We start from the raw sequence: 15,218 nt of genomic DNA, 5'->3' as shown, positions 1-15,218 counted from the left end.
CCCCACCGGGATATGGCATGCCTGACTAACATTGATGTGACACATGCCACAGGTGGTAAGACATTTACCATCCCTTTCAACCTTTCATGTGCATTTTCAGTCTCCTTACAATGTCTCTATATACTTGTCAACATCAGAATAACTAGTAATAGCACTTACAAATAGCAAGAAAAGTAGTAGTCCAATATTCAGAGTCAAAAAAAAAAATCAGCTTCAGCAAGAACTGCTGTCTGAGCTATTCTTGACTACTCTGCAAAGGAACATTTACAGTGACTGCAAAACCAGGGAGAGGCTGAGATCCAAAATCGTAATAAAACCTGCTCTCTGAGGGCTTTACTATTTTTTAACATGCATTCAATGCTAACATGCATCCACATTCTGCCACAGTGCACTGCTGCCATTGTTCTCAGTAAAGCGGGTAACTTAGGGGTTTATTTTCATAGAGCTAATAAATATTACACTTCACCAACCACAAGTGACATACAAGAGCAGAGCTACTGTCGGTACTATATAATTTTCTTTCTTCTTCCCAACACTGCACATTTCATTATTTGTTTAGTCTCTATCATTGTGATCTCCGTCTTCTTTCTTACCTGACAAAGTACAAATTTCAAATGACAACAGACTATCTTTTATCCTCCAAAGCCTTGAAAAGTTTGACCTATTAAGGTTTCCCTAATTCTCCTCTTATTACTAATCAGACACATGGAAAGAGTTCATCATTCTTTTCATATAACTTAGAGGCAAATTTTTGTGTGTCTCAAAGACCACTAGGGAGGTGACACAACAGGGTCAGAATGCAGCCACACTTCTAATCAAGCAAGGTGAACATCAGCTTCAAATGTCAGTGTCAGACAGGGTCTAATCACATTGTCACAGCACTAGATTCTTCAAAATGATCAAATTAAAAATTAAAAGTGAGATTAATAAAATTGAGTATAACAAAACCATTGAATCAATAAATATAACTAAGAGGTGCTTTTATGAAAAAAAAAAACAATAAAATAAACCATTGGTTAATATGATTTTTAAAAGGTGAGAAGAAAGCCAAATCATTTGTACTAAAAATGAAAAGGGTGAATATACCACTAAAGAAGATGAAATCAAAGGAATTATAGGGAGCTACTTTGTCCCAAGACATGTCAACAAATTTAACAATTTAAATAAAATGGAAGAATATTTACAAAAATATAAACTGCTTAGATTGGCAGAAGAGGAAATAGAATATTTAAATAGACTTATTTTAGAAAAAGAAATTGAACAAGCAATAAATGAGCTTCCTAAGAAAAAGGCATCAGGACCAGATAGATTTACAAATGAATTCTATCAAACATTTAAAAATCAACTAATTCCAATAGTAAATAAATTATTTGGAATAAGAGGCAAAAAAGGGATCCTACCAAACTCCTTTGATGAAAAAAATATGATAGTGATAACTAACCAAAGAAAAGTAAAAACAGGGAGGGAAAATTATAGACCAATTTCATTAATAAATATAGATGTAAAAATCATAAATAAAATACTAGCATACAATATATACAACAATATATTACAAATATTATACATTCAAGTGGGGTTTATACCAAGAATGCAGGGATGGTTTAACATAAGGAAAACTATCAACATAACTGATTGCATCAACAATAAAACTAACAAAAATCATATGATTATATCAATAGATACAGAAACAACGTTCAATAAAGTACAACACTCATTTCTATTAAAACCCTTGAAAGTATAGGTATAAATGGATTTTTCTTTGCATAAGCTAGAAGTCTTCCCAGTAAGATGAGGTGTGAAACAAGGATACCTAATGTCACCAATATTATTCAATATTGTATTGGAAATTCTAGCAACAGCTATAAGAAATACATACATAGTTACCAAAGAGAGAAGCACCTATATCTGGGTTTTCAAAGCCAGGGGCCTCCTTAACGGCTACCCAGAGTCTCCTTTGGCCAAATCACATGAACATTATTCCAATGAGTAAATTTCCAAAGCAAAATGCTAACCTCAGAATATATATATATACAGCCAGAAGGCCTCACAACCTTCTTGCTTCAGTGCCTAGTTACCAAAAGGTGTGAAAGCCTTCAAGCAAGCAGCCTCCCCATAAGAAAACTTTCCCTATAAGCAAGTTCCTCCCCCAATGGGCTCCACATGACTCAGGATATATCAGCTGTGAACTGGAGTTTTGTTTTTCTTTTTTGGAGGATGGAAGGCAGAGCAATTGGGGTTAAGTGACTTGCCCAAGGTCACACAGCTAGTACATGTGTCAAGTGTCTGAGGCCAGATTTGAACTCAGGCACTCCTGACTGCAGGGCCAGTGCTCTACTCACTGCACCACCAAGCTGTCCCTGAGCTGGAGTTTTAAAGCAGCAAAACATCATGATTAAACATTTGTCATCACTTTAGCCTATTAATGGATGAGGAAGATCTTCCTATTCCATTAACATTACATTATTATATACTTATGTATATAACATTATCTATATTATATAATTATCAAAACTATCTGGTACTGGCTGAGAAATAGAAAGGTAGGTCAGTGGAACAGAGTAGACACAATACACAGCAGCAAATGACTACAGTAACCTTGTGTTTGATAAGTGTAATGCCTTAAGTTTTGGGGATAAGAATTCATTATTTTGTAAAAATAGTTAGGAAAGCTGGAAAGCTGTCTGGCAGAAACTGGGCATAGACCAATATCTCACACCATTTACCAAGACAAGGTCAAAATGGATATATGACCTAGATTACAAGAAAATTTGAAGAACATGGAACATATTACCTATCAGATTTATGGACAGGTGAAGAATTTATGAATAAGCAAGAGATAGAGAGCAGTGTGAGGTGTCAAATGGATAATTTTGATTATATCACATTAAAAAGGTTTTGTACAAATAAAACAAATGTAGCCAAGATTAGAAGGAAAGCAGGAAATTGGGGAGAGAGGGAGATTTATAAGAGTCTCTCAGATAAAGGTCTCATCTCAAATATATAAACAACTTTGTCAAATCTAAAAGAATACAAGTCATTCCCATCTGATAAATGGTCAAAGGACATGAACAGGCAGTTTTTAGGTAAAGAAATCAAAACAATTTATACTCATATAAATATCATATTTTATAACTATCAGATTGACTAAAATTATTGAAATGGAAAGCAACAAATGTTGAAGGGGATATGGAAAAATTGGGACACTAATTCACTATTGGCAGAACTCTGAACTAATGCAACCATTTTGGAGAACAACCTGGAATTATAAGCCAGAAGAGTTACTAAACTGCCTTAGATCCAATGATACCACTCCTAGGTCTGTTTCCCAAGACTATGAGGGAAAAAGAAAAAGAACCAATGTGTTCTAAAATATTTATAGTAGCTCTCTGTGGTGGCAAAGAACTAAAAATTACAGGGATGTTCATCAATTAGCAGATGGCTAAAGAAGTTGTGACACATGATCGCGATGGAGTATTTCTGTGCTGTAAGAAATGATGAGCTTGAGGATCTTAGGAGAAACATGAATAGACTTGCATGGAATAACAAAGAGCAAAATGAGCAGAACCAAGAGAACACTGTATACAGTAACAGCAATATTGTTTGAAGAACAGCTCTGTGCAGATAAGTCATTTTGACTATTATAAATAACCAAATCAACTACAAAGGGCCTAGGAAGGAAGATACTATCTGCATCCAGATAAAGAACTAATAAATAGTTCTTTTTATAGAATGTTTTTACATACATATATATATATGTATATACGTATATGCATATATATATGTATATATGTTTGTGTCTAATGGTAGCCATTTCTAGGCCAGGAAGGAGAGAGAAAAAGGAGAAAAAAAGAAGTTAAATAACTTTATTAAATATTTAAAAGGAATAGCAAGTTGTACATAATAGATTTGTGATTTCATGTGCAATCATCTTTTTTTCTGTTCTACTATGTTATGGAAATATTTGCTTTATTTCTTAAGTTTAGAATAAAATACATTTTAAAAAAGGAAAAAACTAAAAAATAATTTTTAAAAAGATGATCGAGTAAACCCTCAGCGCTGCTTAACCAGCCTCTCCATCAGGTGCTCACCGCTCACTCTGTCAATGAGATTGAATCAATTCTTTTTCCACTGAGAGTCTTTTCTAAGTCAGGATGCAAACCTCCTAAAAAAGGCAGGACCAAGTCAGGCAGAATGACATAGTGGACAGACCAATAAATGTGGTAAGTCAAGAAATGTGCTGTGTTAAGAGCACTGACAAATCTCTCTTTACCAGTTCGCTCATCTGTCAAACAAGGGGACTGGGCTGAGATCAATGGTTCTTAACCTCAGGTCTGTGACCTTATCTTGAATATCTTGGTGACTATATAATTGCTTTCCTTTCTGGTTCTGTGCATTGTATTTTATTCATTTAAAAGTGGTAATCCAAGAAGAGGGCCACAGGCTTCTCCAACTGCCATAGGGCTCCATGACACAAAAAGGTTGAGAACCTTTGGACCAAATGATCTCTAAGTTTCTATCCAGCTTTAAAATTCCACATTCCATCATCATTTTTCATTTGAATATCATCTGAGAACCATGCGACTTAGCACAGTTCCAAAGGCTGTGCCACAAAGATTAGGCTACAGGTTCAAACTGACATAGGCAAATTAGGGAGGCAAGAAGCCTCCAATCATTTTTAATTCTTTGGAGAATATAGCGTTCCATGACTTGAAGCTACACAACAACATTATTTTTATAATAGCTGTATTTTAAAAATAGGCCTTTGTTTCAGGGGAGGTTTGGTGTCATTAAAGGAATATTACAATATTCTTAGTGTGCGTGAAGTGTTCAGGAAAACTACCACCTCTGGTGTGAGGGTTTGCTGAGCCCTTTCCAGGGCTGTTCATACGCTGTTGTTACCCACCTGATTCACCCAACTCTACCTGTGGCTCCAATAAGCTGCAGCATGCACAGCAGCCACACCCTGGTAAAACCATCTCAGCAAATGAGCTAACACCGTTTAAGGGTAACTGGCAGGCCTCAAAGCTGTCCGTGAGTTAGGGGAACATCTACCCAAGTATGTGAAGACTTCCTCCAGAAGAAAGGGCAGATGAGAACAATTTGTTCCAACAGCCATGAAATGTGGCTGAAGCAGGCACTATGGCATGCTTGGAGCTTGGTTGGACACCGAAGATGCCAAAGTCATCCACTGCATCCCAGGCCATCACCAGGCACCCTGACTTTTATCCTGCCACTGGACTTTGACACCTCAGGAAGAGAGAGTGAAACTGCCACCTTTGTGCAAATCTGCCTCACTTAAATCCAATTCACACATTACCCAGTGATGTCTTTGGTCCTCTTCAAAAGCAAAGGACAAACAACAACAATAATTTCCTGAAAGCAATTCAGCCAGCTGTTCTCCTCCTATTTAATCCTGGGCTCAACTCATTGACCATCTGTGTTATCTGTCTAAAATATATTTATTGACAGATAAACTCTATAAACTGTCCGTCCAACTATATGTCACAATCTAGACAACAGACATTTTTCATCCATGAAGTTTTTCTTATGTGTATGGTTGGGCCAAACTGTTTTTTGAGTGGTTATGGTTCTCTCCCGTGAGTATCACATGGAAATCAATGGCAAGATGCAAATGGGTGATAGTAGGCATAATAAATAAGAAATTTTGGGGGAAAAAATGAGTGAATGATTTCATCACAGAAACATATGAAAAAAAAAAGATGATCTGATCTGGTAATTAGTGCAAAAGATAACCAAAGGGCAGCCCATAGGCTCCATTATTATCCACACAGCGTCAGGAGAAAGAGAGGAACCACCACCAGAATTCTGGCTGGATTTCCCCCTAGTAAACGTATGGCAGTATATGGACAAGACTTGCACAAGGCAGACAGAACCAGATAGGTTTAAATCTTTATTATTAGTGGAACCATCCACACTGATACAATCACAGATCAATATGAATCCTTTGAGAAATCTTCACATAACAAAGGGAGCCTACATTTTACAATGATTCACCAATTAAATAATGACTTCCCCATTGTATTTGAAACAGGAATCAAATTACAAAGCATAGAGATTTGCACAAACTTTTTCAGAAAATATCTACGAAGCAAAGGTGAGTTATAATTTTATTTTTTGCATGGCTCCTCAATTCATAGATCAGGATCTTCAGATTTTAAGTCTTACCTGGTAGATCTCCAAATTGGTTGCCACTGTCATATCATCCACTTTCTAAAGTTTTTTCAGTATTCACACCAAAAAGGCTTGCACATCTATCAGTGATACCTATTTTGAAAGAATCTCAGAGCTGAAAGAGACTTCAGTCAGTGGCCACCTGGTCCAATCCATATCTAAGAAGCTGCTTACAAAATACCTAACTGGTTATCCAACCATGACATCCTGGGGTAACTCATTCCACTTGTATATCAACCTAATGATTAGGAAGTTTTTTCTTATATCAAAAGAAAATTTGCCTCTGTCCAATTTTCACTCATTCTAAGTTATGTCATCTGGGGTCAAGATGAAGAAGTTTTATCCTTCTTCCACGTAACCTACCTTCAAAAACTCGAAGACAACTCCAGGGCCCCATCCCAACTTCCAAGACTTCTCTTCTCCAGACCAAACAACCCCAATTTCTCCAACTGTTTCTCATATGGCATGATTTGCATACCCTTCACCAGTCTTGTGATCCTCCTCTGGATATTTTACAGTTTACTAATGTCTTTCCTAAAATGTGGAACTACCTCCACGTTTTAAACTAATTATAACAATAAATACCAAAGAGTCCAATGCTGAAAAAAGTCCTCTACAATCCCATTGAGCTAGGAGATGGTGAAAATATGCATTTAGAACTTGGGTCCTTTGTATCTAGGAGACGCATGGTATGAGCTAAGCAGAAAGAGAATTACAACTATTACGAGTAAGGTAGTATCATGTAATAAAAATCATTTTCCATTGGGAATCAGGAGACTTTGGCTCTAGTCCCGGTTTTACTAATAACAAGCCATATCACAATTTATCTGGGCCTCCTTTATTCATCTTTAAAGTGCTAGATGAGGTCTAAGATCCCCTTCAGCTCTGAGATGCTTAGATTCTATGATCCAGAAAGAGCTAAATATAAACAGTACAACTGCCCAGTCACTGCCATCAACCACAATGTACAGTAAGTCCTCTTCGTCTATGACTACTCCAGTTGGCTAGATGACAGGCCAAATTTAACCTAGGTAAACCCTGACCCTTCTTTAGCTACAAACACTGAATGTACATGTCCTCAAGGGTGCTAGATACCAATATCTATTGTGATGGCCTCACAGACCACCAATCAGGGGTTAATTGGTGGCAAGGAAGATTAATTACATGTGAAATATTCATAAATAATTAGAATATAAAGCCACGCAGCTTCCTTCTGCCCTCCAGCTGCACTATCATACAAACAGGCAATGTCCATGCTGCTTCACACACATCTCTGCTGTAAATTAAAAAGTAAAGTTACCTAGGGGGCAAAGAGAGAATTCTCATGACCAGACTGGTTATCACATCACCTCCAACTGTAAGTAGGCATGTATGCAGGGTAATCTGCTGTTACAAATAATGGCAATAACATTTCATTAGTAGGAAAGGACCTGGATTTTTCACCTGCTATTTTACAGACAAGTGATTTGAGGATTTTCAAGATTAAATTAAAGATTCAAAGTATACACAGCAAGCTACCAGCAATGGAAAAAGCAGTACCTAAATCTCATGATAACCAATCCAGAAAAACAATAAATTAAAATAACAATTTTCAATTATTAACACAGCATTCTATTAGGAACATGGCATATAAAAATATATTATATAGAGAGGGAAAGAACATAGAATATAGGAATAGTATAGCAAGATAAAGATATATACCACAGTATACCTTCAAGCACCAGGTCCCTTTTCAGGCAGATTGCCTTTAACTAGGTAAGACTGGAACTGTGGCCTCACACCAAGTTTCCCCACCTCAAGAATGCTGGTCCTTTCCTAGATCGGAAGATCCTTCACTCCCCTTCATTATAACTGAGAGTTATTAGTACTAAGCTTAAAAGAACAGACCATCTAAAATTACTCATTTAGAAGGAAAAATGGAATTGAAACCTGTATAGTAAATGGTTTTGAACAATGTTCAATTCATCAATTCAATTCAGTAAACTTTTTTTAGTTGTCTATTGCGTACAAAATCCTGTCCTAGGTGCTGAATGAAATATACAACTGTAAAAAGACATTGCCTAACCTCATGGAGTTCATTGCTGGTAAGAGGGAAGGAAGACGTAATGAAAATCATATGTAAATAAATTCATGAGAGAAGTGCTACATGTAGTCCAACATTTCTTTAACTCAAGTATTATTTTCCACATTTTGCAGATAACAAAACATGCTAAGAATTTGCCGATGCTAAGATTCAAATTAAAGTCTTCTGACTGTGCTTAGCTCAAGTGAGAAGCCATTTTACATTTATATTGTCTATAGCCATCTTTCAAATTGTGTTGATAGAGACAGGATTCTGGGAAGATGGCGGAGTAGGTCAGAAAATTCCAAGTTCTCAAGATTTTCCCCCACAAACAAGATAAAATAGCACCTCAGGGAACACACAGAGTGGTAAAAATAAATCAGTAGGGGCAGAATGGTGTTCCTCCTGGGACAATCAGGAAAAATCTGAAGAAAAATGCCAGGACAAAGTTTGGTAGCGGCAAGTCCTGGTGTTAGCTGGGTTGCGAGGCTGCCTTGGCCCCAGGCACAACAACTTTTACCCCTGGAACAGTGAGGGTAATTGGGCATCTGAGTGGCTGAAGATCAATGGAACTTCTGCTGTCAAGGAATGCCAGTCCCAGCTGTGCTGAGGAAATGCAGCCGGGGGTGAGAAGGAACCAGAACACACCTGGTGAGTGCAGTGGGGCAGGAATACGGCTGGCTGGAGGTCTTTCAGTTCCAGGCCAGACAAGAGAACTGAGGAAAGATCTGAGGCCAGAGGCACACCCATCATACCCCAGGACTTCAGATAACTGAAGTTTTTTTTTTTTTTTGAAGAGGTATCTTATTACTTTATTTTTTTAAGAAAAGGTTAATGGGCTCTAGGAGAGGAAAATGGGTGGAAAAGGTTAGTCCATCCATGCCTTCAGCATCCGGGTGGTGATCTTGTCTTTCTCAATGATATGGACAATCACCCCCATTCCTGACACAGCATCCTGATCCACAGCATTCAGCATGGCTTGGGAGATGGTTTCAAAGAGGTGCTCAGGTTCCATATCAGGTTCCCAGAGGGATTCACACATCCCATACATCTGCTCAGAGCAGGTACCACTGACCACAAAGTCATCAGTCACCATGGGACAGCCAATGAGGTCCAAGGAACAAATAAAGGGCTCAAAGGTCTTAGAGTGCAAGCCAGCAATGACTGGCTCAGTGTAGTAGGGACCAAACCGTTTCTCACAGAGGAGGTTGGCTACCATACTCATGAGAGTATAAGGTTTGATTTGTCGTCCTTCCTTCAGTTCATATAAATTCAGCCGGAATTTGAGGCGCTGAGCTACAGTCTGTACGTCGGTGGAGAGTCCAGCCAGGCCAATATATAAGTGATCACCCATAGGGAAGATCTTCTGGAAGTCGGTGGTTACCATCTGGGCCTGGATGCCGAAGCATCTGTCCGCGGCAATGGCCACACAGATCTTCCCCTTCATGGCCATGACGGCCCCTCCGTTATAGGACATAATAGACATGGTGTAGTAATAAGTTACTACAAAAAAAAAATTGGACAAAGGAAAGAGAATCCAACCATAGAGAGTTACTATGGCAACAGAGAAAACCAGGGTTTGTCTTCAGAAGGGGATATTGAAGCAAAGAAAGCCTCTTCTACCCCAAAGAGTAACATCAAATCATCACCTGCCCAAAAAGAATTCACAGAAGAACGTTAAAAAGACTTTAAAAACCAAATAAGAGAGGTTGAGGAAAAAAATTTTTTAAAAAAATAAGAGCAATCCAAGAAAAACAAGAAGATTATGAAAAGAAAATCAACCAATTGGCAAAGGAGATCTAGACTCTTAAGGAGGAAAATGATTCCTTGAAGATCAGAATTCGTCAAAGGGAAGTCAACAAAGATTTATAAGAGATCAAGTAACAATAAAATGAAATATAAAAAATAAATAGAAAAGAATATGAAATATCTCATAAGAAAGACAACTGATCTGGAGAACAGATCAAGAAAAGAAAATATAAGAATAATCAGATTACCTGAAAGCTATGATCAAAAATCTTAAAACAATAAAACAAGAAATAAAGAAAATTGTCCTGAAGCATTAGAACAAGAGAACAGAAAAAAATCCACCTATCACCCTTCAAAGAGATTCTATGAGGAAAATCCACAGGAACATTGTAGTCAAATTCAAAAATCCCCAACTCAAGGATAAAATATTACGAGCAACAAGAAAAAAAAACAATTTAAATATGGCGGTGGCACAATTAGAATTACACAAGGCCTAGTGGTGACACTACAAGACCACAGGTCTTGGAACACTATATATTGAAGAGCAAAAGAACTGGGGTTCCAGCCGAAAAAATATCCTACCCAGCCAAGCTAAGCATAATCCTGAATGAAAAAAATGAATATTTAATGAATTGTCACACTTCCAGGACTTTGTCAAAAAAAAAAAAAACCTGAACTGAACAGAAGATTTGACATATAAGAGCTAAGAGAAATATAAAGTACATACCAAAGACTAATTATAAGAGACTTAATAAGGACAGACTGCTTACCTTTTATGAATGTAAAATGTAAAACATATGTCTAGTAATTAGGCCATTCATAAGAAAGATTGGGGTAGACCTGAGGATGATATGACTGTAAAAAGAAAAACTGTTTAGGAACAGCTAAAAATGGTAATTATTTTATACAAGTGAGGTGGGAGATGAAGAACCAACACAGAGGAATTAGATGGGCAATGATGGCTAGTAGTTCTGGAAACCTACTTTCATTGGTAATGGGTTCAAGAGGGAACAATACATTTATATCTAGAAGAGTATAAAAGTTTTCTAAATTCAGAAAGAAATAAAATACCATGGAGATGAGGGAGGGGAGATGATAAGGGAGGAATGTCTAGAGGGAAGGGTGAGAGAACAGGTTAAAGGGAGTTATAGAAGGGTGTTTAGATTAATGGGAATGGGAGGATAAGGGAGGAACCCTGTAGGTGGGGAGGGGCAGATAGGTTAAGTAATAGGAGGGCAAGGTAGTGGTAGAAGTACAGGATTCAGGAGGGATAGGAAATAAGAGATACACACAAACATAAAATAAAGATCAGGACTAGAATTTGTTAGAGAAATAGGAGCTGGAGCAGTAATCATGATCTCAGACAAAGTCAAGGCTAAAATAGAGTTAATCAAAAGGGAAAAAAGGGGAAACTACACTATGTGTCAGCCATATTTATCAATGTTGTTTTGGACTATTTAAAACAACTAGACAGTATAATGTGCAAATATTGCTACAGTGTAGGAAATATCAAGTTGGTGGACTTGGAAAAATATGGAAAGATTTGGACTTGTGAAGGAAAAGGTTATGTACCCTCAGAGAAACAGAGGATAAATAACTATAATATGGTCTCACATAGATGCATATGGATGTACATGTCTATATATGACTATGATTATTGATATCTAAGTATATGTGTGTATATGTAAGCATATGTATGTGTGGATAAGTGTATATATGTGTATCTTTGTGTGTATATGTCTATATATGTATGTGTATGTATATGCATATGTATATGTCTGTGTGTGTGTGCATGTGTACATATATATATATATATATATATATGAGCTTAATTGTAGCCTTCAAGAGGCGGGGCAGGGAAGAAGAAGGGAAAAAAGAACAAAGTTAGAAAGTGCACTGCAGAGAACAAAAGAAAACTTACAAGGAAGAAAAGATGGACCATTCTCAACACAAGGCATAGTATTTACTATATAGGCTTTCTTGAAATGGAAATTTATTGCTGTATGTTTTGAATCCTCTCTCATGTTCTTCTGTGCACATAGCAATGTTCTTTTTCTCTTTTCTTATTTTGCATTATTTTAGAATTTAAGTTTGTTTCTTTTTTATTTTGTATTTAAGTTTAAAATTTAAAAATTTACAAAAAAAAAGTGTTGACCCTTGAGTTTGTACCTAATGCTCTAAAAAGGCTTTCTAAACCACCGTGAAATAGACTTGCCATATGACTCTAATGTGCATATGTGAGGAAGACACATTTATAAATAAGCTTCGTTATTTCATACTCACTTTATATATGCATATATACGCTTGTGCTAAGCATCTGTACATGTGTCTACATATTGAGATACACCCAATCAAGAAGTCTCAACAAGCTTCTTACAAAAGTATTTAAAATAATTTGACTTTAATTTAGATTCTATGTAAAACTGATTGTTCCTGTTGGGTTTATTAACGTTTTAAAAGCTATCTGGGATATAAAGTACATATTACTGATGGGATAAGAGATAAAAAAGAGAAATACCTTTTCAACTAGCCAAAAGAAATGGCAAAGAATCCTACCATGGGAAATGTGTCAACTATTTTTCTATCTAAAGAATTCAAGAAATATCCTACAAGAACTACTGCACCCTTAAAAATAGTCCCCTCCTAACCATTTCCTCTACAATCAAATAAATATCTGGTTTGGAGTTTGCATGTGTTGATCAGTCTAAACTCAGCTTATTGTTGCATACTCTATAAGAGTTCCTTAACTGAAAATGATTTAAAGAGTCCTTATTGGGCAGATCTCTTTGCTATATTCTGATAAAATAAGCTGCCTCCTCCCTATCCAGAAAGAAGCTGTGTGTGTGAGTTTATATGAGATGTTAATCACGGTTTAGAAAAGAAAGCACCTTCTCTCTTCTCCTTCCAAGTCAGTGAGGAGCCACAAGGAGACACAGTTTATTTTCATTGGGCATCAACAGGGGGCATAGTATGATTTCCCATAAATTGATCTCATTCTCTCTCCAACCCAATCCTGTACAGGGACCCATCACTCCCCCTTCTACACATGGGTTGCTGGGTGAGAAGCTTTTAAATAACAAGCAGGAGAATAATTTAGTTTTGCTTGCTAAGTTCTAAAGCAAGCCATTCCATGGACTCCGCAGCTTCTAAGACATGGAGTTAGGGCATCATTTATGTATCACTACGAAGTCTTAATTCTTTACGTTTTTATCTCCTCTTGCACACTTTGGTCAATACCTTTTGCTTTTTTTTATCTTCACTATAAATTCAGAAATTGTCTTTGCCCATCTGCTCTAAGTTCTCCCGGCCCCACGAAGCTGCTGGCTAAAAGAATCAAAGAGCTTCTTTGCTTGTCCTAGGTGACCTTTATGTCCTTCATGAGCCTTATCCCCTTAAAAAGTTTCTCTCTCAATACCCATCTGAGTTCTAGCAGTACAGAATAAAGCAAATGCTACTGAACCCCTATTGTCCTGATATTCTTTGGAGGACATGGTCCACCAAACCAGGCAGAACAGGTAAGTACAAGCAATTACCCAGAGCCAACTCCAAGTTTCTATTCTTTCCAGCAAGATTGAGTTCCCCAACCCAAAAGAGGTAAAAAAAAGTACTTGATTTGAAAATGGTATAGGTTTCATTTCTGTAGCAGGTATAGAGGCAAGTGGAGGAAGCCTCTACATAGAATGGACCAGGCTGAAAGGTCTCATCCTTGTCTTCTTGAAAATGGCCTGAGTGCTGATTAACTAAGCAGATGATACTTCTCCAATATGACCTAAAATGCATACTATGGTAAATATTTCTTTTCTTTTATACAATATTCTGTTTCTGAGACAAGATATGAGAACTACTATGATTTCACCCTCAGTCTGGATTACTATAGTCACTGACACAGATTAATATGCATACTGGGATGGAATTTTGTGAAAGCAACTAGGTGGCACAGTGGATAGTGCACTACATTTGGAGTCAGGAAGACCTGAGAGCAAATCCAGTCTCCCACATTTGCTAGCTGTGTAACCCTGAGCAAGTCACTTAAGACCTGTGCATCTCAGTTTCCACAATTGTAAAACAGGGATAACAGCACCTATCTTGAAGGGCTGTTGTGAGGATCAAATGAGATAATATTTGTAAAGCAGTTAACAGTGCCTGGCACCTAGTGGGTGCCATATTAATGCTTATTCCCTTCCCGCTCATCACATCAGAAGTAGAGGTTTTGAAGCCATGTAACAAAAGGGTTTCTCAGACAAGAATATATTATTCATCTCTTATTTTGCATTTGGATGCAAAACAAGTCAATGAGCTCACTGCAATGACACTAGTCAACTCTCATTGTTTAATTAAAACCCTACAGTTTGTATTTTCATCTTTACTTTTGATTTCATATTACAAAAGCAGATGCTGGCTTAAGGTGTATAAACTATTACAAACTATGAGGACAAGGACTAGATCTGTGATTTCATTGGCATAGGGAACTCCCAGGTGAGAAGACTCCCTCTACCAATTCAGGCTATCTCCCTCTCTGCAACTTACAGTCTTAAAAAGTTGCCAAGAGCACTGAAAGGTGAAGTGAATTACCCAGGGTTACACAGCCAGTAGGTGTTAAAGGCAAGAGGCCTGGCATATAACAGGTACATAACAAATGCTTCCCGACTGAATGACTGTGTATCAGCTTAGCACAGTACCTAGTATAGCATAAGCTTTTAATGACTGCTTTATTGATCTGTATGTCAAAAGCAAACTTGAACCCAGGTCTTCCTAGCTTCTTAATCACTACACCACACTACCTATCCATGTGAATACAGTGCAAAACAAAACAAAGCGAATGACACCCCAGCCTACCTGCTGGAGAAAAGGGAAGCAGGGGCTTACTGACAAGCAGACACTTGGGTCATTCCCAGGAACTAGCATAAGCTAAACGCAGGAGGAAAAGATGGATCTCACGTACTCTCTCCTCACCTCTCTATGAAAAGCAAAGTAAATGAATGAATGAACGAACGACTAAAACAACTAAAAGGCTGGGGTGGGGGGGGGGGGGGAAGAAATGTATTCATCAGCCACCAGGGAATTAGGTGCCCCAAGTAAATGGATAAAATTCAGTACCCATAAGACTGAGGAAAGTATTTAGTCTGGGCAAGAGGATAAGATCTCACCCTTTTTGGATGAACAGAGAAAAGAAGGCAGAAGACCGTTCTCCCTTTCTACTTATCCAAATCTGCTC

General features: G+C 37.4%; 2 protein-coding genes across 2 annotated transcripts in view; both read right to left on the bottom strand.

Moving 5' to 3' along the window:
• The window catches only part of SNX29 (sorting nexin 29), a 647,758-nt gene that overhangs the window by 531,613 nt on the left and 100,927 nt on the right, over positions 1-15,218 (bottom strand). The gene's annotated exons all lie outside the window — the stretch shown is intronic.
• LOC118830963 (proteasome subunit beta type-3-like) lies at positions 9,061-9,740 on the bottom strand. Its single transcript, XM_036738095.1, has one exon. It carries the CDS (start codon positions 9,738-9,740, stop codon positions 9,123-9,125), a length of 618 nt encoding a protein of 205 aa, XP_036593990.1. The 3' UTR covers positions 9,061-9,122.

This window comes from Trichosurus vulpecula, chromosome 9 (genome assembly GCF_011100635.1).
Source record: "Trichosurus vulpecula isolate mTriVul1 chromosome 9, mTriVul1.pri, whole genome shotgun sequence".
Taxonomy (NCBI): Eukaryota; Metazoa; Chordata; class Mammalia; order Diprotodontia; family Phalangeridae; genus Trichosurus; species Trichosurus vulpecula.
The sequence above is the reverse complement of the archived record's forward strand: the minus strand, read 5'-3'. Positions and strand labels throughout refer to the sequence as shown.

What these genes read in the sequence shown, in the direction of transcription:
- LOC118830963 (XM_036738095.1), bottom strand. Translation starts at nt 9,740, where the DNA reads ATGTCTATTATGTCCTATAACGGAGGGGCCGTCATGGCCATGAAGGGG.